This window comes from Heterocephalus glaber, unplaced genomic scaffold (assembly GCF_053883595.1).
Source record: "Heterocephalus glaber isolate CG9 unplaced genomic scaffold, H.glaber_assembly_v1.0 deba00001428, whole genome shotgun sequence".
NCBI lineage: Eukaryota > Metazoa > Chordata > Mammalia > Rodentia > Bathyergidae > Heterocephalus > Heterocephalus glaber.
Genome location: NW_028258293.1, coordinates 12,601,942 through 12,629,395, shown reverse-complemented (window position 1 = coordinate 12,629,395; position 27,454 = coordinate 12,601,942). Strand labels below are relative to the sequence as shown.

The 27,454-nt window shown below is 40.2% G+C and overlaps 1 protein-coding gene across 4 annotated transcripts in view; it reads right to left on the bottom strand.

Moving 5' to 3' along the window:
* Positions 1–27,454, bottom strand: part of Tph1 (tryptophan hydroxylase 1) — a 58,442-nt gene that overhangs the window by 10,839 nt on the left and 20,149 nt on the right. The window contains exons 2-7 of one of the 4 annotated variants that reach the window (XM_087211589.1): positions 27,286–27,401; positions 10,817–10,959; positions 5,980–6,163; positions 3,516–3,616; positions 1,065–1,132; positions 715–911 (exon numbers count right to left, since the gene is read on the bottom strand). In XM_087211589.1, the coding sequence (XP_087067715.1) occupies positions 715–911; positions 1,065–1,132; positions 3,516–3,616; positions 5,980–6,163; positions 10,817–10,933 (667 nt within the window). In that variant the 5' untranslated portion in view covers positions 10,934–10,959; positions 27,286–27,401. Of the gene's footprint in view, positions 1–714; positions 912–1,064; positions 1,133–3,515; positions 3,617–5,979; positions 6,164–10,816; positions 17,135–18,306; positions 18,878–18,904; positions 25,960–27,285; positions 27,402–27,454 lie in introns of those variants that run through there. The other 3 variants (XM_087211588.1, XM_004851516.3, XM_087211590.1) reach the window with 3 other exon arrangements.

The following is a 27,454-nucleotide window of genomic DNA, read 5'->3' as shown; positions in this document are numbered from 1 at the left end:
AGATCACTGATCATTTTACTTTCTATGCTAGCTAGAAAAAACAAAGAGGCCTGGACCAAATGAGTATGAGGAATTGGAAGAATAAATTTTCTCTTCCCCTTTGTTTATGTTTTTATTTGCACATCTTTCTTGTGAAAATGATAGAATCTTAATGCAGAGAGGAACTTCAGAAATCATCTAGGCCACCCTTCCCTAAGATGCCTGGATTCCCGGTACCATATCTTGACACGCAGGTGTGGCGCTTTTATAGGACACCTCCATGGATAGGCAGATGACTATCTCAGGAGCCTCTCAGATTTTCAAATGGCTCATTTAATGAGATACTCTCCACTCTGTGTGGAAGCTTACAGTTTCTACCCAACAGTCCCTTACTTTTAGGGCCACATACTATTACTCTATTACATTAAATGGCTTTCAAATATTCAAATATTTAATAAATGTCTCCTAAATCTCCAACTTAAACACCTTTCAAATTTTACCATTGATAAGTTTACAAAACTCACTTATAATTCTGCTCACTTTGCTCTCCCCTTGCCCCAGGTTACGACTGGGTCTCTTCAAGCATGGTGCCAAATTCTGATTGCAACACTACAGGACATGCTGCAGAAAAATTCTGAACTCCTACCCAACTAGACTTTGCTCCTCTTTTAAAAATGCAGTCATGATCAAAACACAGTTGAACATTCCCCTTACAAAAATCAATTTGCTTGATACCTTTTAAAAAGTTTGAGACATCCTCCAGTTGTGGAATATTATCTTCCTGATAGCCACAATATTTAGAAAGCAAAGGTAAGTTTTTGAGGTACTCTCGGCAGGCATGGGTTGGGTAGAGTTTGTAGAGCTCTCGGAAAACAGTTCCCCAGGTATTAATCTCTTCTTTGGTGAATTCAACCTTGGGAATGGGGTCTCCGCTAGTGAGAGAAAGGGAGGGAATTATTCTGAATTAGCAATCAGTACACAGTAGCATGTATTTTATTTTCTACTTACAAATTAAACACAATTTGCTCTATTGATTTATTTAATGATCCCAAAGTTGGATATTTTATCATAGATAATATACTTACTGTTTATAATTCATAGCCAACTCTGAAAAATACTTTCGTCTTTTACGGTACACATTGTCTTTGAAGCCCTGATAATCAAAAATAAGTTTTTAAATACTCACACTAAAAATACTTGAAAGATGATATTTAGGAAACATTTCATTATTGTTACTGGAGATATTATAAGACTAGTAAGTATTACTATGAGCAAGTATTGTTTAAAGACTTACATTTCTTTTTTTCTTTTTCTTTTTTTTGGTACCGGGGATCAAACTCGGGTCCTTGCGCTTGCAAGGCAAGCAGCAGAACCACTGAGCTACATCCTCGGCACCTGTTTCTTTTTATTTTGAAGACAATGTTACATAACAGCTTTATACTCTATTGAGTACAAAAATAAATATATACAAAGATACTATAGTGACTACAAAGATAGATAGTTTGAAGAATAGCAAAAACATCACCCCAGTTAAATGGCCTTTTTCCAAGGAGGAGTTTTTGTATTTTTTGTTTTTTTTTTCTCTTTAAGCATTCAACCACATCTTCAGTTATACACACCTGCCGTAGTAATTAATTATAAAATAGTAGGGCTGGGGTTATAGCTCAGTGGAAGAGTCCTTGCCTAGCATGTTTGAGGTCCTGGGTTTGATCTGCAGCCCCACAAAAAATAACAATACTAAAATGGTAATTGATAACATTTAAAATAATGACAACTGAATCTAGCCTTAATTTTGCCACAAAATGGAAACAAACTCATCATTTGCAGAACCAAACAGCGAGAGTAATACACAAAAGATAAAACAGTTGTTAGAATTGATATTTATGAAAAATATCTAAGAAAAAAAGTAGACAAAATAAGAAACCAAAAGTCTAAGTCCAGAAACAGAAAGCCAATAGTACAAAATAACAGGAAAGAAGAATCCTGAAAAGAGAGAATGGGATTCATCTCTGCACATTTTATGGCTTCCTACTATGCACCTGGCCCTGTGCTAAAAATCTGGAGAAATAAAAGTGAACAAAGCCTAATTTGGGGCTTCAAGGAATTTACATGAGCCAATTATTCTACATGAATGTAAGCACCTTATCGGACTGCACAAATGTGCACAGAATGCCATGAGAACTCAAGGGAGACACTCATATTGCAGAGTGTGTAACAGGACAGTGTGGCTCAGGAAGGCTTCCCAGTGTGACTCCCGAGCTAAGCTACAGAAGGGGAGTGGAGGTAGTTGGACAGAAGAGGACAAAAATGACAGCATCAACAACTGCACAGAGATGAGAAACAGCATGTGGTGCCAAGAAGATACAAGAACTTCAACATTCATGGAGCTCAGAGGGTGAGTGGAGTAAGCCAAAGACTAGTTAGGAACCTGGAGATTACAGATCTGCTATAGATCTTGGATTTTAGCCTTGGGTATGGGATTATGTTTGTGGATTTTTTTAAGTAACAATATTATTGCGATACAATTCACACACCATAAAATGACCATTCACTGCTTCTAAAAGACTTAAAACATCATATTACAGTGATATGTCCATACCTATGTGATAGCAGCCCAGTTCATAATAGCTAAATCTTGGAAGCAGCCTATATGTCCAGCAACAGAAATGAATAAATGCTATATTTACACACAATGGAATACTACTCTGCCATAAAGAAAGATAAACTGGAGTCATTTATAGGAAAATGGATGCACCTTGAAACCATGAAGTAAGTGAAATAAATCAGACACACAAGCTTAAATATCATATGGTTTCTCTTATATGAGAAACTCGGTAAAAATAAAAAGCAAAATAAAAGAGAGATAGTAGGAAGTAGGGAGATAGATCTTTCTCAGAGGGGAAGGAGATCAAGAAATAGAGGGAAGGGGAGAGAGGAGAGGGATAGAGAACGAACAAAATGAATTGGGATGAATTCTGTACATGTATCAACTCCACACAAGGAACGTAAACATTACGTACTACAAACATATATAAAAAAAATGGAAGCCGATGAAGAGACGGTTTGAAGTGAGAAGGAGGGAAATGAAAGGGGATGAAAAAAGGAATTAAGACGTCATGTGCATGTACCAATTTCCCACAAGGAATGTAAACATTATGTACCACACACATTTCCTAATAGACTAAAATAAAAAAGAATAAAAATAAATACATGTTTTTAATTTTAAAACATTCAGTGGACTTCAGTATATTCATAGAAATTAACCACCAACTCCTGAAATACCTCTTAGCATAAATAGCAATGCCAGGCTTAGAGGGGGCAGGTGTTTTGGAGCCAATGACATTACATGGTTTTCAAGCAGTTAGTCTCAATTCAGGAGTCTCAATTTAATGTGGAGGCCTAACATTTTCTGAACTCTGGATTAAGACAAGATGCTATTTGGTCTAGAAAAAATTACTTTCTAAAAAAATTGCCTTAAATTTTTAGTTTGCTTTAAATTTTTTTAATGAAATCATTTATTAAAAAAATATATTTACAGGATGATTGGCATCAAGGTCAGATCCACACATCAGAACTCTGGTAGCACAAAAGTCCAAGTCAGAGATCTTCTTTGGAAACCAAGGAACAGTTTCCATACCTGCAAAACACAAAAACCCACTAAAAGTTGAAAAGATATTAAATAAGGCACTAACAGAGGAGAAATTAATACATTCACATGAGATTTTTAACTTGTATACAGAAGCAACATTTATACAAGTTAAGTAACCTACTCTATTTCTAGGAAGTAAACTTTATTGAAGATTTTTTAGCTTTAAAAACATTTTTGAGTCTTCAGATTGATTTCCCAAGGGCTGGGATTTAGCTCAGTGGTGCCACGCCTGCCTGGCAAGCACAAGGTCCTGAGTTCAAATCCCGGTACCCGGAAAAAAAAGATTGCTTTCCCAAGTGTTGGAGAAATACTGTACTTGAGTACAGACCAAAAGCTTTAAAAATGCTTAAAGCCACATATTTAGCTATCCTACAAAAGCAAAATAAGGATATAAAACTTTACAGACCAAGGTGCAGGCCAAATAAGAACTCTGAATATTTATTTTTGTTGTTGAAAAATCTTAGAAATTCATTAATGACTTTGCCACCTTCATCTCTGCATTCCTCTTATATTCATGAGACTCTGGAATTTTACATATGTTCTTCAACCTGGAAGACTTGTCACACTCCCACTCACCCCACCCCATCTTTCTGTCTTCCTGAGAACATCTTTGTCATCCTCGAATTCCCAAATCTAGTAAGACCTTCTCATTCTACAACGTCTTCCCTGACCCTGTAGGAAAAGATAATTTTCTCTGGATTTTTGTGACACTGTGTAACTCTAAATGTTTCTGCTATGCTTTATTCTATCTATCTTTCTCAAATGACTGGGAGTGACTTAGGGTAGAGACTGTATATTTTTGTATTTAGCTCATCGTAGAAATATCTGACACATGTTGGAGTACCCTAAATGTCAACTGAACCAGCTAGCCATCAACAAAACTCTGCATTTTATAGACGCAAACTCCAGAAGGGTAAGGTAATTTTACCCAAGTTAACTCATTTGCAGTGGACTAAAGAGGACTACGACTCAATTCTTACAGCCAGTGCATTGCTCTACTTTATCCAGGAGTGCTATTCAAGAGATCTAACAACAAATACAAGAGGGGAGCTGATCACTCAAAATATACACCAGCAGAGTCTGTGACACCTGCTCTGCCAGGTATTGGCCCTTTCTTTGTTAATAGTAGGCATGGGGTTCTAGGTGAGAATCTGGAGTGATAGAGGCTTCTGGCATGATGGGAAGGAACTCAGGGAACTAGCTCCCTGGCAGCCAAAGTGGAGATATATCGCCATTTTAATAATTAATAATACCCCAATGCCCAGGGCCTCAGAGGTGGGGGCATGTGGCGTCCAGTGAGGAGTAGGCCGCATGGTGTGCAGCTCCTATATATTATCTGGCGTCCAAAAAATAGCAGTTGTGCGGTGCCTGGTGATAGACATTAAGGCCCAGGGGTACCAGGTATCCTATGGTACCTACAATGATGTTTCCTTCAAGCACCTGAACCCTCATCCGTACCAACAATATTTTTGCTACCAGGCTGAGAGTCCCTTCTGTGTGTTTACCTTCACATGGTGGTGACCCTCATGGGCTGGGATTGTTTGTTATGGGTTCTCAGGGCTCATGAAATTAAAAGGTATCATCAACATTACAAATACACAACAGGTGAATATTAGCCCTGATTATACTTTAAATTTTGTGACGTAATCTGAAGAAATTATTGTAGATTGACTACCATATATAAAATGTGGCTAAATTACCCATTTGTCTTTCTGTCTCAAGTAAACTATAAGGATTGTTGTCACTAATGGAGATCTTCAACTCTATCTTTGCTATCTGAGTATCTGCAGCCTTAGAAGGCTTTGCCGCTTCCCTTGCTTTTGCTGTGAATAATGTATTTCACCTCACGGTTGTCAGACACTGCCAACATTCTCAATAAAATTCAAATATTCATTCAATAGATGCTAAGCCCTGAGAGAGTTACTAAGTGCCCAGAGAGTGTGAATTGCAGGGTTGTGGAATCAAGAAATGCTTGATCTGGGCCGGGGATTTAGCTCAGTGGTTTCACCGCCTGCTGTGCAAGCGCAAAGACCCGAGTTCGATCCCCGGTACCAAAAAAAGAGAAATGCTTGATCATTTGATAATTCAGAGGTAAGTGATTTGTAACCATTTGATTCTTCCTTATACTCAAGGGTTCCTTTTCACTTTTCTCACCGTTAATTGAATTTTGCCTTATATTTTTTCTTTAGTATTTTGAGCAATTATATTTTGTGTCTCCTTCACTACTGGACTATAAAAAATCTGAAAAGACAGTGTTTTATTTTTATCTTCATGTCTTCAAGATGAATGTAAGAGTGGACGTACATTAGGTACTTAATCTTCTAGGTAGCATTTTCACTGCTCAAACTTACCATCTTCCTTCACCGTAAAATTATCTGGTGAGTTCACAGAGAGAACATTAGTATGAGACTTCAGCAGATGGAAAATATCATTCAGTTGTTCTCTACCGATATCACAGTCAACAAAAATCTCAAATTCTGAATTTCTTCTCTTCGATTTTCGGGACTCGATATGTAACAGGTTCACATGCTTCTCCTGTGTACAGAGAGAGGGTAGCGATGACATGTAACTGCCTCAGTGTAAACAGTCTTTGAGAAAATTATTTTCATTACCATCAAAAGCCAATTTCACCCATATAATAATAACCAAAAGGGAAAAAAGAATTTTTTAGAGTGGCCAACACTAAAATAATTCCCCCTCAAATATTATGTACTATGAAACAAAACCCTGCAAAATCCATCATACCCTCCTCCAAAAGCCAGTAATGTAATGTAACACCTACTAGAGGTTCTTCAGATAATGAGAACTAACTGGAATTCAAATTAAAACACCAGGTCTCCTGAATAAAAAGAATTTTTGGAAAATGCTCACAAATAAAATCAGTTTTCAGAAAGTGATATTAATGTTACTCCTTGTGAAATAAAGTTTCATCTGCTGAAATGCATTCAATAAAATTAGATGAAGAGCTTGAATACACAGTACTTAATACCCACACACTTAGTAGTCAGCTGAACCAGACTGCTTCTTCCAATCCCTTTCCACGTCAGCCTGAGCTGTGGCTACCAAATGTGCAGACCTGGGGGAAGAGAATATCCTCTTCTACCAATGTGGGTACTGTCATGGTTACTTTTCTCATTGCTAAGACAAAATACCCAACACCCAAAGTTAAAGGAGGAAAGGTTTATTTGGCTCACAGTTTGTGGAGGTTTCAGTGCATAGTCAGCTGGCTCCGAGGCAGGGAGGCATGGCAGAGGGGCACTGCAGAGGAACAGTCCATGGCAAAGCAAGCCAAGCAAAAGGCAGCAGGCAGTGAAGAAGCAAGCGATGGCAGCAGCCCTCTTTCTGTCCCTTATAACCCACCCAGGCCACCTGCCCTGAGGGAGAGGCACCCTCAATCCCAGCATCATACACTTAATCCCAGGATCACACATCCTAGATCCAGCCAGCTCCAAAAAACCCACCTATGATTGCATGAGGCTTTGGGGGAATATCTAGGCACAGGCTATAACAGGTACTGAGGAAAAGCACTGGGAGCATAATAATGAAACATGAGAACCAATCACCCAACAGTCCTTCATCTGAAAAATGAGAGTGTTAGAGCAGATGATCTCCAACACGAACCAGTTCATTCTAGAATGACTCAGTGAACAACTGTGTAGTTAGGTAAGTGCTGTAAAGAATAAAAAGGAGAGTATGACAGACAAGGGATTTATAGTCTAGTTGGCCAACATGTGAAAGACAATGAGAAAATACAGATGCAGGAGTGTTCAGCAAAGAGAAAAAAATCATCAATTAAAGAGAATAGAAGGTTTTATGGAGAAGCTCGCAATTGAAATAAATCTTAAAGGATGAATGGAATAGGAAGAAGGAAAGAAGGAGGGATTCCAAATGGAAGAAACTGTACAAGCAAAGGGAGGGATGAGCCAAGATGAGTACTAGGAGATGTTAGGACATTGGACTAGGCAGAGTTTATCCGGGTGCACAGAATTTATCATAAAATCAATAGGAGAAAGCCAATTACAAAATAGACTGGAATTGATCAGGAGTTAAAAAGGAGCTTCATTTCATCTATTTCTTACAGTTTTTTAATAATACATTCATAAATATTTTCTAAATGATGATGAGTGTATATATAAAGCTAAGGTTATGTTTTTGGAAAAATATGAAAAAAATTGTATCAATTCTTCCTAAATTAATACATAAGTTGAACACTACATACATAAGTTGAATCTCAATGGATTTTGGTGAGGAAATGTAATTAAATAATTTCTAAGTTGATCTGAATGAGAAAGATAGTCAAGAAAATTCAGATAAAGTAGGAATAATAAGTTACACAAGGTCCTGAGTTTAACCTCCTGTACCACAAATAAATAAATAAAAATAAGTGAGACATTCCCCATAAATTATTTTGTTTGGTTTTGTTTTTCTTTTTTCTTTTTGGTACTGGGGATCAAACTTGAGACCTTGTGCTTGCGAGGCAGGCAGCAGAACCACTGAGCTAAATCCCTGGCCCTCCCTATATATTAACTTAATTATAGAAACAGAAGCAAGGAGAGGTTAAGCAGTTAGCCCAAAGGCACACAGCTAATAGCTGTCAAAACTGGAATTCAAGCCTAGGCTATCTAGCTCCAAGGTCCGGGCCTTCAAACATTATGCTGCAGGGCTGGTTATTTAGCACAGTGGTGTTGCCACCTACGTCACAAGCCCAAGGTCCCAAGTTCAATTCTCAGTACCAAAAAAAAAAAAAAAACCATTATGCTGCAATCCTGTTGTATGAGAAAGGAGGCACCCTAATGGTGGATAATGTAGGTCTTCTTTAAACAATATTTACATAATCTTAATAATGAAGACACTAAATGTTGACACAGACAGAAATAGGGCATAAATACATTAAGAAAATTTCTCAAATGCATTGAGAAATGTCCAGATGTAAGAAGGAAGCTGTGTAAAGAAACAGACTTTACTTCCACTGTAGGAAATCAGTAAGTAGTACCTACAATTGGAAAAAAACCAAACAAACAAGAAATAGGAGCAAAATAAGTGCAGGCAAAATATTAGCAAAGTAGTTTAAAAAGCTTAAAATGATTGCTTCCTTTAGGCTGAAGATGTAAAGTGGGAGGGATGCTCCCCTAGAAGATCAGGCAGCAGTCAGAAGAATTAACGGGGTGCGCCTACACCAGCACGGGCAAGTCTGCAAAACACAGAGCTGAGTAGGAAAAATGTTTACAGCACCATAATATTTATACAAATTACTAATATTATATGCACACATAAATATTTCATATTCTAGAGTACACATAAAATAAGACAATGTACATATCAAGCATATTACAGCAGGTGTCCATCAGAAGAGAGAAACTGAGATTGGAACAATAAAATGAGACAGGAAGAGGCTGCATGTATCAGTCCACATGTAAAAAATATCGATGCACACGTGACTTAATGCGTATGATTAACTCAATCCTCTGCACCTAAGGTTATCCAAAAAATTAAATGAATCTTAGGAATGAAGACAGATGCAACAGAAGTTTGCTGTTTTCGTTTCTTTGGGGGAGGGGTGGTGCCGGGGATCAAACTCGGGACCTTGCACTTGCGTGGCAGGTGGCGGAACCACTAAGCTAAATCCCCGGCCCTCAGGGTTGCTGTTTTCTTGATAAATTGTATAGTATGGGTCGGCTTTGTAAACCGTGCACGAGTATTCTTTGAATAACAATAAAATAAAATGAAAGTTGATGGGAGAAGGAAATAGGTAATTATTTAAGAACCCAAAGGTAATCAACAGAATAAAAATGATATAATTATCAACTTGGAGCGAAGAGGAACGGGAAGGAAAGAAAGACTATTAATATCACTGTTTATAATAGAGAAAAACATATGTAAAATTCATAACTCAAAGAGATATGGGAGCAATATTTATATTATATAATATACCACCAATAAGCTAAAAAAAGAAATAGTTTTTTAAAAGTTGCCTCTAGAAAATGGAGCTGAGGATATGGTAAGAAATTTGGTATTTTTCATTACAAGCTCTCCTAGAGTATTTGCCTAGACATAAGGATTTTTTTTTAATTCTTTGTATTATTATTTTCAAATAGCTATATAGTAGTATGTCAGATAGAAACTTGATTTTTAAAAATACTTCACTTTTATTGATCATTTACTTTGGACTATCACAAGCATCTTAAATATATTAACTCTACTAGTTCTCATGATGACCTTGTGAGGTAGGTAGGGTTTCTCTCATTTTGTAGGGAAATGCCAAGAGATTAATTAATTCACCTATGACCACCCAGCTAATATGTGACAGAAAGGATGTGAACTCAGCTGGTCTGCCGGCAGACCAATACCTTGTACTTTTGAGTCACTTTACACATATGTACTTCTTAAATACTCTCTTTATTTATCTAATCTTATCTTCCCCACTAGAATATTCACTCTGTGAGGGTAGGCACTGTGTACTTTGTTTGGCTCCATATCCTTAGTATCTAGCACAGCACCTGGCACAGAGTGAGCACTCCGTAAATGTTCATGCTCTGTCTGACCAACCTATATTTTCTTTCTTTCTTTCTTCCTTCTTACTTTCTTTCTTTTTTTGAGTAGTTAGTTGTTTCTCCCAGTGATTATCCTCCCTCATATTTTCTTAGGACGGACCATGGAAGTGGAATTACTGGGTCAGAAAATATGAGCATTTGAGATTCATAAATACATATTACCAGATAGTTCCCCTACATTATACAGTACCAATTTATCTTCCATTTATCTTTAAGGAGACTGAGGATGTATTTGAAGACAAAATATATTGAAACACTAATAGCAGAAGAGTATAATTATAAAATATCATTTAATATTTTAATGTCATCAAATAATATCAAATAGACCATTACTATGTAGGATTAGGTATATCATTAAATTTTAATGCTTTACTTAATTAAAATATAATTAAAATTTTCTTCTCTGAAATCAGTGAAGTGAATCTCTTCCCTCCATTTGGTTATTAGCTGTTACTACTCTTCCAGGAATTGTCTAAATCTCTTGACCATTTGTTAGAATTCAGCAGTATTTTAGAAACATAAGTTCTTAAGAAATTTCTGTAACCTGTCTGAAGAATTTACTATCATTTATATTTTACACATACATTTTTGAGACTCATTCCTAGACCAGTTATGCAGATATGTGAAGACGGCTTACCTGGAAGATTTTCAGTGCCTGTAGAAGTCCTCCAACTTCATTCTTCAAGGAAAAAATGAGAGTTGCTCTCCCTCTTTCCAAGGAATAGTCTTTGTTCTCCTTATTGTCTTCGATCATGATGAATCTGGAGCGATCCTCTAAAACTAAAGTATGAAAATACAGACAAAAGGCTAACAGGAAGTTGGACAGCACCAACAGGATGCCTTACTTGAGGCACACTGAACTCTCCAAGCTTCCATTTCCTCACCTACAAAGCCTGAGTATGCAGATATGTTTCTGGTTTTGGGGCACTAGACACTGAGTCCAGGGTCTTCACACTGAGCTACATCCCTGTCCCTTTTTGTTTCTGTTTGAGACAGGATCTCACTAAATTGCCCAGGCAGCAGGGCTCACACTTAACAATACAAGTTAGAGGTTTTCTATTCATTTTTCTAATCCAGTCATTCTTTTAGGCCATCACTCAGCCCCACTAGCTTCTTGCCATCTTCCTGATAGCCTGACATTGAGTGCTCTTCCTCTAGGAAGTCCAACTCCCCTCCTATCACAATTTTTTAAATTTTATTTTCTATTGGTACACACTTGCAGTACATAATAATTACATTCCACATGAGGAGTTGATCCATGTATACGTCACATCTTAATTCTTTTCTCCCCCCTTTTTCCTCCCTTCTCTCATCACAGTTTTAGCACTTCTTTGTCCTGGGTTTTGAATGGGTTCCCCAAATGTTTTCCTCCTATGTATCTTGCCTACTAACAAGGCAGCAAGCTCCTTCAGAACAGGGGCAAGGCCTTGTATTTCTTTTGCAAACTCAACTGCAGGACCAGCTCTAGATACATGTGAGCTACAAAGCTAACTCCTGATCAGAATTCTAGTTATCACTATGTTTCCTTTCCTTTCTGTCCACAGAATCCCTTCATCCATAACCCCTGAAGCCTTTTCAATATTGGCCTACAAGTGCTACATGGTTATAAAATCAGATGTGTGTTGGGAAGGAGAATAGGGGAGAGGATATTGTAGGGGTAAAAAGTAGGGTACAATAACTTTACATTGGTGACTTTCTATTAAGAGAGACAATTTGAAAAATAAAATTTGGATAAATGGAAGCAGCACCTTAAGGATTCAGTTTTATTAGTTTTCATTTAGTTATTAATCCTTCATAATGGTTGTGCCAGTTAATGTTAATTGTCAGTTTGACTGGATTAAGAAACTCATGGAGAGGTGATTGGATCATGTAGGGCACTATACTCATCAGAAGTTTAATCCACTGTGGCTGAATGTGCTGTCGGAAGTGGGGCCCATTTGGAGAAGGTGGGTCAGTGCAGGCAGGCCTTTGGAGAATAGATTTCTCTCCTTGGCATTCTCCCCTGTGCTCTGCTTTCCAGCTGCCATGATGGGAGCAGCTTTGCTTCACCACATGCTTCCACCATGGTGTTTCTGCCTGGATCCTGCAACCATGGACTGAAACCTGCGAAACTGTGAACCAAAATAAATGCCTCCTGCTTTAAGATGTGAATGTCTGGTATTTTGCCCCAACAATGGAAAACTGAACAATACAAATGCCTAATTATATGTTGTAGTTTTAGTGGATTAACTTGTAACAATTTAAAATGATATAACTGACTCCACTGCCCTTCACCTGTTCTCATTAACTGATCCAAACTTGTGGCTCATCACTCAGAGCAGACGGGTATGACAGTGTGGAAGCCGGTCCTGACCTGTCCAGGTCAACTCCCCTCAGTGTCGGTTATCACAGAAGCAAATGTTTGCCAGTCATAACAACAGTCACAGGTGTGGCTGTAACTCTGTTTTGACGGGGATTGGATTTTGTCTGTCTTTCCAAGTAGACTGTGTCACATGGAGGCAGGGATCACATTGTTTTTACTCAGCATCTGTATCCCACACCTAGTACTGTCCCAGCACATAACAGCCAATGGATAGATGTCACTGAATGAATGAAATATTGATTAAAGACGCCACCCTTGAACTGAACGTCTGGTATGGAGAGAATGACAACACAGAAGAATAAGAACTGTCACAGCTCAGATGGTGCAGGATCACAGCAACTAGATTAATTATCCTGGTATCTGTACAGAGAGGCCTCCTTGAAGACAGGTTTCAGTAAGGCCTTAAAGAAAGAAAAAAAGAGGGAGAGGAGGAGCAGACATGGAGGTGAAAAACAAAAGAGAAGGTGACCAAGCATCACAGAACAGTAAGAGACCACGTAGGCAAGGTAAGTGGGGTCAGATACTTTAGAAGGCTGCATATGGGCAACACGGGAATTTAGGCTTAATCTTCTATGTCCGTCACAGCCGGTGTGACCTAAAGCTAATGAAAAAAATAAGGACAAAGGGGTTTTCCAGTAAGCCAAAGTTCTGGCTTTCAAATGCGTTTCTATGGACTGATACAAGAAGGCGGATGTTATGGCTTGTATCTAGACGCCCCACTCCAAGCCCATGTGGTCATAGGTGGGAAGTTTCGAAGGTGGCTGGATTAGGGTGTGTGAATGTGGATTAAGGGTATGATCCTACTGGGATTAAGGATGTGGATATTGGGAATCCCACCCTGGGTATGGGTGGCACCAATCAATAAGCTTACCGCCTGGATGGAATATAAAGGGAGAGAGGGAAGGGAGGCTTTCTGCTTTAGCTGCTTGCTTGCTCCTGCCTTCTGCCTGCCACAGAATGAACAGTTTCTCCTCTGTGATGCCCCTCTGCCATGCCATCCTGTCTTGGAGCCAGCGGATTATGGACTGAAACCTCTACAAACTGTGAGCTAAATAAACCCTTCCTCCAGGGTGGGTGTCCAGCATTTTGTCTCAGCAGCAACAACAAATAAAGTAACTAAAACAGATTTTGGTACCAGAGAAATGGGGTCATTGCCGAGACTGTACCTATCGTGAAGTTCAGGAGCCTCTGGAACTGGCTTGTGGGAAGTTTAGAAAGGTTTGGAGAAGCCAACTGGCTGGCTGAAGAAGCAGCCCTAAAATAATGTAAACTGAACTTGATGGGAGACTCTGGTCAGAGCCTAGAAGACCAGAATACCGATAGAAATACATCTGGTAAAGACCAGGCTCAGGAGATTTTAGTTGGGAACGGACTGCATTGATTGTTGGACTCCAGACCGTGTGCATTATGCTTTGGCAAAGTGTTTGTCTACATTTGCTCATGCCAGAAACTTTGCCTGAGGCTGAGATTAAGTGTGGCAGACTAATTCATCTGGTTGAAGAAATTTCAAGGCAATCTAATGTGGAAGCAGTGGCATGGCTATTTCGGGGGGGGGGGGCGTTTAGCCAGATTTATGTTGAGAATCAAAAACAAAGGGCTCATGCCAGGTGTGGTGGTCCACACCTATAATCCCAGTGCTTGGGAGGCTGGGGCCGAAGGATTGCTGGGAATTTGAGGTCAGCCTGGGCTACATAGTGAGTTTAAGGTCAGCTGGACTACACAGCAAGACTCTGCCCTCCCCCAAGAAAAAAGGCCCAGCAGAATGCTTTAGCAAGTTTTGAGTTTGGCCAGAAAGGAAGCTCCAGTGAAGTCATAGCCTGCAAAGATGGAGAAGGGGAGAACTTGGTTGGTGAAAAGGAATAGGACAATAGAAAAGTTGCTATGAGGACATCACAGAAACCAGTAGGACACTAGTCCTTTGAGCCTCAAAATTGCAAAGGTAAAAGACTTTGCTTTGAGAAGAAATCCCCAGAGCATCATGTTCTGGAATGGCAGCGACCTAGGGAATTTGTTCCTAGGGATTGAGTTTGGAGTGCTCAGAGATTCAGGGAGTCAGCCCCTACAGCCAAGAGGGAAGGAAGCCTGGCTACTGCTCCAGTTGGCAGCAGACCTTGCATCATCCATGTAGTGCTGGTTTTAGGCACATGCAAGAGTTGTGGGGTCAGGAAGGCTTCCGCTCAGATTTCAGAATAAGGCCTGGGAGGCCAGGCAGTGTGCCCGAGAGGGCAGTGTGTGAAGCTGTAGGTGTGAAGCTGAAGGTTCAGTGGAGACCCCAGAAGGTTGGAGAAGCCAGAAACGCGGATTGTCTGAGGAAAGCTGCAAGATGGGAGCAGAGCTGGCCCAAGAGAGAAGCTGTTAGAACTACAACCACCGGCAGTGCCGTAGGGGTGAAGCCACCCAAAGCCCTTTGAAGTTCACATCTTGCCACAGATTGCCTTGGATGCTGCACATGGAACTACACGACTTAATGTTTGCTCTGCTGGATTTTGGACTTGCTTTGGTCCCTATTTGTACCTTTTGGAATAGGAATGTTTATCTTGTACCACTGTAAGTTGGAGAAGTTTAACTTTCTTTTCATTTGTACAGGGGCTGACAGATAAAGAGTTTGCCTTAAATCTCAAAAGAGACTTTGGAATTGGACTTTTCTGCATCACTGAAACTGTTAGGACTTTGGCAACTCTTAGAAATGGACTAAATGCCTTTTGCATAAAGGGATGCGCATGAGTCTTTTTGGAGGCCAGGGGTGGAATGTTATGGCTTGCATCTAGATGTGCCCCAAAAGCCTCATGTGATCACATAGGTTCAGTATTTTGTCTCAGCAACGGAAAAATAACTAAGACAGGAGGCTTTATGCAATCTTGTTTTTCTTGTTTCTTTCATCCATCAGGCCTCCTCTTTAAACCATACTGCATCAGGCTTGGGAGCCCCTTACAAGACAGAAGGCAGCCCCAACGAGACTCACTAGACTTGGAAGAATAAAGTATGAAATAGGATTCAATTGCTTTCAACCATATGGTCATAAACAATAGTCTGATACTAAACATGCCAGTGGGATACAATTTTCTGTTTTAGAATTTAGCCCTTCTGACACTTTTGGAATTTAGTTTAACAAATATTTGTCAGGTAGGTACTAAGTTGAAGGACTTCTACATGTAAATTCGGAGAGTATGGAGATAAGAATAAAAGTAATTTGTTACCTTACTGATGGCTAGATTCCAACCACTCTTAGCAAAAGGAAGTGAATAAGGGAACTGGCATTTGTCAAATATCTACAGATATCATCCACTAGTACTATACCATTTAATTATCACAAAAATCTTCAGAAAGTGGATATCCATTACAGCCACATTATATCACAGAAAAAACTGAAGCTCTGGAGTCCAGATCTCTCAGATGTACCTGGGATCTACTTTGGCATCTTTTGACCATCTACACTGCAAAACTGTGTAAGGAAATATGTGGCATGTGAAATCACATATACGTTGTCATTGGTCTGATGTTCATCAATCAGTGTATTACCTTGGGCATGCTATTTAGCCCTTCTAATATAGCTAATTTATCGAACCTAGAACTCAACAACATCCAAAATTCTCTTATATATCCTAAGATGCTACTGATTTGGTATTTTGATGTTTTCTCCAAGAAGAAATTAGGCTATTTCAGATATCAAGTAGAGTTTAAAACATACAATTAAAAATGTAATGCATATTGACTTGTTTTAATTCCCAAAACTGTCTATTTTTCACTGTGCCCATTTATTCTCTACAGAACTAAGTCTCAATTTGGAATGCTTTAAAAATTAAACCATGCCAGGTATGATGGTACATGCCTATAATCTCAGCACTTGGGAGGCCGAGGCAGGAGGATTGCCATGAGTTTGAGGCCAGTCTGGGCTACATAGTGAGTTCAAGGTCAGCCTGAACTGCATAGCAAGAACCTGTCTTAAAAAAAACAAAAAAGGTCCGGGGATTTAGCTCAGTGGTTCCGCCACTTGCCTCGCAAGCACAAGGACCAGAGTTCGATCCCCGGTACCAAAAAAAACAAAAAACAAAAAAACAACTAAATTGCCAGTTAAACTTAACAATAATGTGGATTTTCCTGTGGTCCAAATAATTACTAATGGTAAAATGAATGAATCTTAACCTAAGCACATCCACAAGAGCACCACCATCATTACTGTTAGGGCAGGAAAGATTAAAAAATAAGAAGACAATTTGCCTCTGAGGACTTTACAGACTTATGTATGGGTAAGGAGAGGGGAGGCAGCTCCCCCAGTAAGTATGAATGAACAGAAGAAAGGGACCCTGAGATCGCAGGGTGGCAGACATATTAATTATTTATTATACCCAAGCCATTTACATTACTTTGATTTATCTAGAGATATGATGACTTATTGTACTAAGATTTTGAAACATTCTTATTCTTTTTTTTTTTTTGGCAGTACTGGGGATTGAACTCAGGACCTTGCACTTGCAAGGCAGGCACGGTGCCACTGAGCTAAATCTCCGGCCCCAAAACATTCTTATTGTTAAGAAAAGTTCTCTCTCAAAATGAATGTTTGCTAAGTAGCTAGAAGAAAGCCCTCACTCCCTCTCCTATTCCTTCTGCCCCACCCCAACCAAAAAAAAAAAAAAAAAAAAGCTTACAGAGGAGAGGGCCTTGATCTTTCCTACAATTTGGCCATAACTTTGCCTGCTGACAGAGCTTATGAGCCATCAGTTCATTTTTCCTTCATGCAATTACCTCCTAGCTCTCTTCAGAACCTCAATATTTTCCATTTTCTTTCCTCCCTTCAACCTTCTACACTCTCCTACTCTTCCAACGGAAAACTTTACAACACTATCCTGGTAAATAAAAGGCCACAAAATGACTAATGGGTCACATTAATTTGAATCTATGTCTCGTCAGAAAGTATATATTTTCTTTTTTTGTTCAAACCCTTGTGTCAAGGGCTGACTTTCAATAGATCGCAGCGAGGGAGCTGCTCTGCTACATATGAAACCCCGATATATTTTCTCTTTAAAGCAACACCCTGATCAGCCAATGCCAACTGGTCCTGTCCCTTTTCTCATCCTCCCGCTCGGCTTCCTTCCCCAAGTTGCATCAGGGTGCAGGACACGCCTTTGGAAATAAGAAAGGCAGACTGAGAAAGGTGTCAGGTCGCCAGCTGATGAAGGCAAGGCTTTTCTTCCCTTAGTTTAATCAGTAACAAAGGAAATTTAAATTTATCTCATATAGGGAAAAAAGAGCACACTCAACGTCTTCTAAAAGCATAGATTTTGTTTGAAGACCAAACTAAAAGCTGCAAGAAGGACTGGTTCATGGGGAATCCCCCAATGTATCTTGATTTTCTTTTCTAAATGGGGCTGGGTGGGAATGAGGCTGAAAGTGGAGATGAAATACAAAAGTAACCACTGCCCGGGAAGAAAACATTATCTTAGAAAACAAAGGAGCTGGGAAAGCAAAGGGAAGTGGAAAATACATCCCTTCCTAAAGGTACTCTAATACGATAATAATAATAATAATAATAATACACCTACAAATGGACTCGGTGATAAAATACTTAAACCTCAGACTGTAACTTCACTGAAACATTTATAGCGGGAATTTTACCCTCCTTTGACCACTGACACAGACTTTTACTGGGTTAGAAAGTTCAGTTCCAGTCTTCTTCTCCCCAAGGTAACCAGAGTAGAACATCCATGAGCAGTTAATTTCCAATTTCTGAGCATCAAACAGTTGTATTTAATCCGAGTTAAACTTACATGGACTATTTACTATATCTGAACTTCAAGAACCTACGCTTCGTTGTCAATGGCAACCTCGTACCAAGCACTTAGTCTTCTGTTGGGAAGGATGGCGGTAGCGAGGGTAGGTGTGACACTGAGGGGCTTGGCGTCTGAGGCTTCCTTTTTTTTTTTGGAGGAATCTGACAGTTCACTGTATGAGAGAAGAAGGAAAACAGATGCTGCCCTTTGATGGAAAGGAAAAGAAGACAGACGTTGCCTGCTGATGCGACGTGCAATCAGTCACACAGATTTGGGTTTCTCTGAGCCCCAGTTTCCTCGTCTATAAAATGCAAGAGATTATCTACCTCGCAGGGTTTGTTGAGAAGGTGAAGTAAGATAACCAGTGTGTGTGTCGGGGGGAAGATAACCAGTGAAGACCCCGTTTCTGACACACAGATACAGTGTCTTTTCTCTCCAAAGCCCCCCAGGGGTGCAACTGTGACCCAGCAGGCCCAGCTCCCGGGTGCTATCAACCTCCCCAGAAGGTCTCTGTCCCCCGCCTCGCGCCACCCAAGCTCCCCTAAATCCTCGACGGCGTCCCCAGGTTCCCGCGGGTGAGACGCACCCCACTCACCTCCGGCGCCACCGTCTGGGAGCAGGGTCAGCCCGAGGACCAGCACGCGCGCCCCTTATAGAAGAAGCGGGTGTCGGGGCAGCCAATGGGCACCCGGGTCGGCCGGCAGTGGCCACTGAGAAGCGAGCGGAGGCGGGTGGGAGGACGGGGCTACCAGGGAGCCGGAGCCCGCGACCTCCTGGGCGCGCAGACGGCGCCCGCGGGTCCGCACCCTGCGCTCACGCCTCGGTCGTCAGGAGTCTTTACTGGCGTTTTAATTAAGGTAATGTCAGGCCGTCCTTTTCCGCAGAAGTCTGACTAATGTTAAACAATGATTTAGAATTTTCCTCCAAGCCAAGATTAATCTGTTACTGGCAGAAGGACGACCTCCTGTGGGCTTGGGCTTGGGCTTGGGCCGCCCCTCCCGGGGATGGGGACCACAGCGGGACTCCCCACCCTTCCTCCCCTCTCCCATCAGCATCCCCGCGCTCCAGGGCTGATCTCTCTTGGTGCTGTTCCTAATCTTTTAGGCGGCGCAATCTCTGAACTTTTTGGAAGGAAACTGCTCAGTACCCTTGTAATTGATGACCGTGCTATACTAACAGTCACGTTACATGCTGTATGAACATGACCCAGAAGCCAAATATTTGGAACAGGTTATGTATTGGTTCCGTGCTGTTTAGATCCTATTCCAAAGGACTCCGCAATCGTCCCTGTATCCTGGGAGGACTGGTTCCAGGATCACAATGGGTACCAAATGCAGGGATGTCCAAGTCCCTTATACAGCACTGCCTCTAAACGATCCACCCACCCGCATGCTTTAAATCATCTTTAGATTGCTCAGAATACCTAATACAATCTAAGGGCTATGTAAATAGTTGTTATACTGTATTGAGTAGAGAATAATGGCAGAAAAAAATTTATTCATATTCAGTACAGAGGTAATTTCCCTCAAAATATTTACAATTTAGGGGTGATTGAAATCAACAGATGCTTACATAACCCGTGGGTATGGAGAGCCAAATGCATATATAACATATAATACCTAGGTCAGTCTTTTCTCCAGTTTCTGAAAAATTAATTTATTGATGTATCGTTTACACACCGTAATGTTCATTTCTCCCAGTTGTACAATTCGGAGTTTTGACAAACATGTACACAACCAGTCAAAATATAGAAATTTCCATCACCCCCCACTCACATTTTCCTGTCTCAGCCCCTCCACCCCCACTGCACCACATCCAGTCCCCGGCAACTGATAGTTTTGGCTCTATGCTTTGGCCCTTTCTGCGAGGAGAACAGTGACTCTGCATATCTGCAGGTTTGGGGTTCCTGACACTTAACATGCTGCTGTGGGGCTTCAAGCTGCACATAACACCATCAATCGGTCCTATGGCTAAGGGTGGACACTCTTGAAAGTGCAGGGCATTTACAGCTTTCACCTCTCTTCCAGGTTTTCTTTTATCTATATAATGAGTCTAAGAAGTAAATACTACTTTTGTTCTGTAAATAAGGAAACTGAGGCCCAGGGAGACTCTATGATGCTCTCTGGCACAAGTTAGTAAGTAGAATCAAAAGCCATCCAAAGCCTTCACTTTAAATCCAGTGTTCTTATTGCAATACCATGAAAAACACTGGTCAGAGAGACCTTTCAGACCCACACTGAGTTCAAAGATGACATTCCTGAAGTTGGGTCTACAAGAGGGTTTGAAACACCCCTGTCAAAGAAGACAGATGAAGCCAGTTATTTGGGTAGATCATCCCCACAGAGGCTGCAACGGCAGGGTGGGCATTGGCTCTGGGGTGGAGAGGCTTGGGCAGCTGTCACTGATGCCCATGTAAGGTCACCTTGAATGGGGCTGAGCAAAGCGGAATGTTAGGCCCCGTGACCCTGAGCACTCCAGGCTTCTGGCCTTTCCCAGTCTTTTGGCAGACTTCTAAAATGACACTGACCACTTCCAAAACATCTTGGCCTTGTGCCTGGATTCCACCTAAGAATTTTCTTTAGACTCAATGGGTCAATTTAAAAATTCACATATCCTAAGAAAGTCCTATCAGCTGAAGAAATCTTTGTATAGATTTGTCTAATTAAAAGCGGTTAATTGGCTCCTCATAGGGGGAAAAAAAGGATTTCTTTGGAAGTTCTGGAAGAATGAGGTAAAGCAAGACACTTAGGTAGTCCCTTAGGGATTGCATTTGTCTCTTATTGCTGCTATTAAAATTTAACACAGATTTAGTGGTTCAAAGGAACACATATTTATTTTCTTACAGTTCTGGAGATTAAAAGTCCAAAAAGGACTTTAGTTTTTCATTTAATGTCAATTCCTTCCCAGAAGTAAGATTGTCTCTCACTCCCAAGCTAAATTAGTTTCTCCATTTTCACACCCTGCCCTTCTTCCCATAGAACACTTGTAACAATGGCTATTATAGTTATTTGCATGACTTTTGTTCACTTATATCCTCCTTGCGTGAGAAATCTTCGTTGGCTAGTCTAATGCCTGACAGATAGGCTTACAGTAGTTTCTTATTTTTTCCCAATTCCCACCCCTCTCCCTCCCCACTTTTATTCATTACTATTTCTTGTTTCCTTTGGATTTTTGTTTGAGAGGGGTCTCCCTATGTTGTCTATGATGGCCTTGAACTCCTGGGCTCAAGTGATTCTACTGCCTCAGCCTCAGTAGCTGAGGCTACTACAGCTACTTAGATTTCCTTTTTCTAGTTTCTGAAGGTGGAAACCTAAGTCACTGGCTTGAGACCCACGTTTGTAGGTGAAGTGCCCCTCTGTTGCTCCCCTCAAGCACTGACGTAACTGCATCCCACAGTTTTGATATGTCACAGTCTCATTTCCACTCAATTCAATATGTTTTCTAATTTTGGGGGGGGGGGGGTGGTGCTGGGATCAAAATAAGGACTCAAAGGGCCAGGGATTTAGCTCAGTGGTTTCACCACCTGCTGCACAAATGTAAGGACCCAAGTTCGATCCCCGGTACCAAAAATAAGTAAATAAATAAATAAACAAAATAAGGACTCATGCATGCTAAGGATATACTGTAACACTGAGCTACAATCCCAGTTTGCCAATTCCTCTTTGATCTGTGGATTACTTAGAAGTGCACTGTAGTTTCCAACTATGTGGGGATTCTCTAGATGTTTTTATTTATTTCCAACTCAATTGCATTTTGTAAGAAAACTTTTTTGGTGTTACTGGGAATTGAACTCAAGGCCATTGTACTTAGCTGCAGTCCTAGCCCTTTTTTATTTTGAGACAGGGTCTTCCTTAGTCAATAAATTGCCCAGCTTGGGCTCAAATTTGAGATGAATTCTCCTGCCTCAGCCTCTCAAGAGAGCTGAGATTTAAAAAAAAAAAAAAAGCTGAGATTATAGGCATGTACCATCACACCCAGCCTGAGGCAGGAGAATCACTTGAGTCCAAGAGTTTGAGGCCAGCCTGGGCAAAAAGTGAGATCCCATCTCAAAATAAAAATAAATATTTGTTGAATTGATGACGTAAATGGTAGAAGCTGTGTTCAAACATGTGTGTACATGTGTTCATTCTAGCATTTCAGTAGAACTGATTCCAGAAGTGAAATACTGCCAGGTTGCCTTCCTAAAAGAATATCCCAGCTGATATTCCAACTTGAAAGAATATAAACAGTATCCTCATCTTTATTACAGTGAATGCTATTAATCTCCTTAACTTTTGGTAATTTGACTAGCAAAAGTTTTTAATTTTTAATTAGCTTTTAAATTAGCAGAACCGAGAATATTTTTAGACATGTGTTCCCATGTGAGTTTCTTGTCATTGCTCATTTTTCAATCAGATTTTGTTTTTTGGTGGGTTTTTTGTTTTGTTTTGTTTTTTGTTTTTTGTTTTTTGTTTTGGTACCGGGGATCAAACTGGGATCCTTGCGCTTGCGCAGCAGGCGGCGAAACCACTGAGCTAAGTCCCTGGCCCTGTTTTTTGGTTTTTTTGGTACCGGGGATTGAACTCAGGACCTTGTGCTTGTGAGCCAGGTGGCGGCACCACTGAGCTAAATCCCCGGCCCCAATCAGGTTATTTTTTTATTGATACATAAATGTTCTCTAGATAGCTCTGTGTCATCAAAGACTTCCGTTTGTTTTTGGCTTCATTTAAGATACCTTGTAGCTTACAATTTTTGTTTGTTTTTACAGTCAAAGCAACCTTTTTTGCTATAGTTTAAGGGGCCTCCCAAAGCACACCCTTCCTTCCCAGTTCTAAGCTGGGCAGATGGGGACCAACTGGGGCAACAGGTTGGGGAGGGAGGGCAAGGAGCAGCAAAGTCTGGGAGATCAGTTGAAAGGCTGTTGAATAAGATGGTAGATGGGGGAGGGGTAGAGAGGAGATGAAGAGAATGGAGGACAAATTCTAGATGTGTTTTGCAGATAGAGTCCATAGGGTCAGCTGACGGCAGAGGCAGAGAGGGGTAAGGAACAGGAGACCAAGCAGGATACTCAGGCCTTTTATTTGGCTATTGGGTGGGCTGTGGTTCCCCTGACCAACATGAGGACTTGGAGGGAGAAATGTGAGTTGGCAAGGAGAAGAAAATTATTTTTTGTACTTCTTGGTTTGAGTTGTCCTAGCTATCCAAATGAAGATGTCGTGTAACATTGAAGGGAGTCCTCGTAGGGCATGGTGGCACACAGCTGTAATCCGAGCCCTTAGGAGGCTGAGGCAAAAAGACTAAATCCGAGGGCAGTCTGGGCTACATAGCAAGTTCAAAACCAGCCTGGACAGACTACATAGCAAGACACTATCTCAAGAAAAAAAGGAAGAAAAAAAGAAATGCTAGTTCAAAATTCAGAAAGAGATCATAGCCAGAGATATTCATTTAGAAGTTATGGACATAATGATCATTTATAAAGATACTATATAAAAATCCTATATAAAAATCATAAGACTGGATAAAATCTCCTAGGGACAAAATGTATTGAGAGACAAAAAGAAGCTCATGTCAAGATCCACAAGTTAAGAGAAGGAGGAAGAGAAGCCAGAAAAGGAAAAATGAAGGAGTGGACACCAAGGAGGAAGAAATATCAGGTGAATCTGGTGTCACAGAAGCCAAAACAAGAATGTTAGGTTTTTTGGTTCTTTTTTTTGGGTTTTTTGGTACCAGGGATTGAACTTGGGACTTTGTGCTTTTGAGGCAGGCGCTGGAACCACTGAGCTAAATCCCCAGCCCCAAGAATGTTTTTGAAGAAGACAACTATCACTGGGCCCAATGGTGCATGCCTATAATCTCAGCTACTTGAGAGGCTGAGGGAGAAGGATTTCACAGCTTGGGCAATTTAGTGGGACCCTGTCTCAAAACAAAAAAAATTAAAAATGGGCTGGGGATGTATCTTGGAGCAAAAGCTCTGGGTTAAGTCCCTAGTACCACCAAAAAAACCAAACAGACAAACAAAACAAAACTATGGAGCCCGGAGCAGTGACATGTGCCTATAACCCCAGTTACTTGGGAGGCTAAGGCAGTAGGATTGCTTGAGGCCAGGAGTTTGAGGCCAGCTAGGGCAACATAGTGAGACCCTGTCTTTAAAAAATGTGAGTATTATATATTATATTATGTGATATATATATATATGTGTGTGTGGTTTCTGCTTTACTGAACAAGAATCAGAGAATGAGCCAATATGATTCCCCTCTGGGGAACTTGCTGAGATGTTCTATGTAGCTCATAGTACCATCTACTTTTATGGATGTCCTATTAAATTAGAAAAGAATGTGAATTTTCCATTCATGGATCGGTAGGTACTAAGATAGAGCACCAACCCCGGAGTGATCGATTATCCCTTCATTATGTTAACACAGTAAAAGCTTATTTCTCTCTCACGCTAAGCCAACACGCATTGAACAGCTCTCCAGGGTAGCTCTTCTTGTGATTCTCTGTGTGGTTGCTCAGGGATTCGGGAAAGCTCCATCTATGGCTCTGCTATCTGAATCCCTGTCTGTCACCAAAAGGGAATATAATTTTGAGATGGAGCACTAGCTTTCAAATGCTTTGGCATTTAATTCATTAACAATAATCTCATTTCACTGGCTACAACAAATCACATCAACCTTTCTTCCTGCAAGAGAACTGTGAAGTATAATCCTTCCATAAGTCCGGGAAGAAGATAAGAACCAAACATGGGAGCCCAAACAGCCTGTGCCATAAGACACAAGGGTTTACCGATGTGTGCACCTGTGGTACAGGAATGCAGACAGAGGGGTGTGCAGGCAATCCTCCCTTCTACCTGTGTGACCTCAGGCAGCTCAGCTTTTCCATGTCGGGGTTTCTCCACCTGTGAAATGCCTATCTCAGGATTGTTATGAGGATAAAAGGAGTTCTTATTTATAAAGCACATAGAATAATGCCTGCCATGTAAGTACTAGATTTGATAAAGAAATAAAACAAATATATAAATCAACAATATAAAATGTCTTCATTAATTTTTCTTTTACTTGGTTTGTCCATTTCTGAGAGATTAGCTTAAGCTTCCTACAGTATTTTTTTTTTAATTCTCCAGGGAATTTTGAACAAACTTTGCTTAATATGTTTAGTTGCTCTATTGTTATTTTTATATTTATGATAATTATATGACTTAAAATATTTTGCTTTAATGCTTTTCCCTTGACTTTTTGCCTTGTTTTACAATTCCTGCTTTCTATTTTGTTATCACTTACCTAATTTTTCTTTGTCTATGCCTTTATCACATATTGTTTTATATTAGGTTCCTGTCTTGTAAACAGTGTAAAAGTAGACTTTCTTCTTCATTGGAAGAATACTTAACCTTTATAATGGGATTTAACCCACTCATATCATGAGTTAAATACATGCTTTAACCCCAAAACCTTATACAAATGGACAATGCCACTTTGAAAGTAATACTAGCATTCCCTATTCCACAATTATAGTTTTTTCTTTTTTATCTTTTATTCATTAAATCTATTGGTACATTTTACGTATACATTATGATCACTTTCATCATTGGGAATTTGTACCTGTAAATGATGTAGCTTGGTTCTTGTTTTTCCCACTCCCCTTCCCTCCCTTCCATCCCTCCACCCCTCCCTATTTACAAAAGCTTTGTTTCCATTTTTCTTCTTGTCTCACATTTTTTTCTTTCCCTTCTTTCCTTTCCCCCACCCCCTCACTTCCCCTTCCCCTTCCCCTTCACTTTAGAACCTTTTTTCCCTATTTCACATTATCTAGTATACAGTTTGGTCCTCATTTATACTTTGTTTCTCACACCAGAGAAACAATTCAGTATTTACACATATGTGTCCTATTTATTTCACTTAAGAGTATGGCCTCAATGTGCATCCATTTAGCTATAAATGTCTCTAGTTTATCATTCTCTATGGCTGAGTAGTACTCTATTTTATATTTTTTTAAAAACACACCTTCTTTCTCCAGTCACCAGTTGATGGGCATTTGGACTGTTTCCAAGATTTAGCCATTTAACTGTGCTGCTATGAACATCGGTGCACATATATCACTGTGATTTGATGCTTTTAATCTATAGTCCCAAGATGTTATACTTCTAAGATAGCAAAAGTCATGTTGAAATTTTAGCATTGAGCCATTATATAGTACATCAAATGTGGGTATAGGGTGTGTGGAAGGTATGAGGAGGAAGCATCTCCTTTTGTGTGCAGAAGGGACAAAGCCATGTGTAGCCTTGCCACACGGTGCGCATGCCTCAGAAGAACCCTTCCCAGCAAGGTTATTCTCAGGCTGATCCATAGATACAAAATGAGAATCCTAAGTACACGCTGATTGTCTTGGGATTGTAGACTTAGGTCAAAGGGACAACTATTTTAGATATTACAATGTGACTTCTTTTTTATTTTTCTTTGGTACCTGGGATCGAACTTGGGTCCTTCCACTTGCGAGGCAAGCAGTGGAACCACTGAGCTAAATCTATAGCAATTACAATGTGATTTATGTGTATGATGAAGAAAAATCCTTTCAGAGAAAAAAAAGTAAGTGCATTCAAGGAAAAAGAAAAGTAGGCACAACTTTTTGCTTCAGCTGAAAAGTGTGCTTGTGTGTACATGCAGCAAACTGCTGGGTTTTTCCTGATAACAATCTCTTAATATATAGCACTTTTCACTTTACAAGTGCTTTTATTTACATTGTTTACATTGGTCCTCTTAAAATTTGTATTAGTATGTTTGCAGTACACAATGATTACATTCATCATGGGGAGGTGGTACGTAACAAAACACATCTTCATTCTTTTTTTTTTTTTTTGGTACCAGGGATCGAACTCAGGTCCTTGCGCTTGAGCAGCAGACGGTGAAACCACTGAGCTAAATCCACGGCCCCCAACTTCATTTTTTTTATGCCCCCCATCTTCATCTCTTGGCCCCCTTCCCATTTGTGAAAGATCTATAGTACCTGAGACCCAGGTGGTTCAGTGCTTTGCTAGAAGTTCCATCACTTATTAACAGCATAACATGAACTAGAAACCAGGTGGTCTAGCCCTGTGCCATTTTACTCCTTATGCCTCCTTTCTGAAAGAAAACATGATTTAAATTCCAGTGAATCCTTGTGAGTTTAGCTTAGG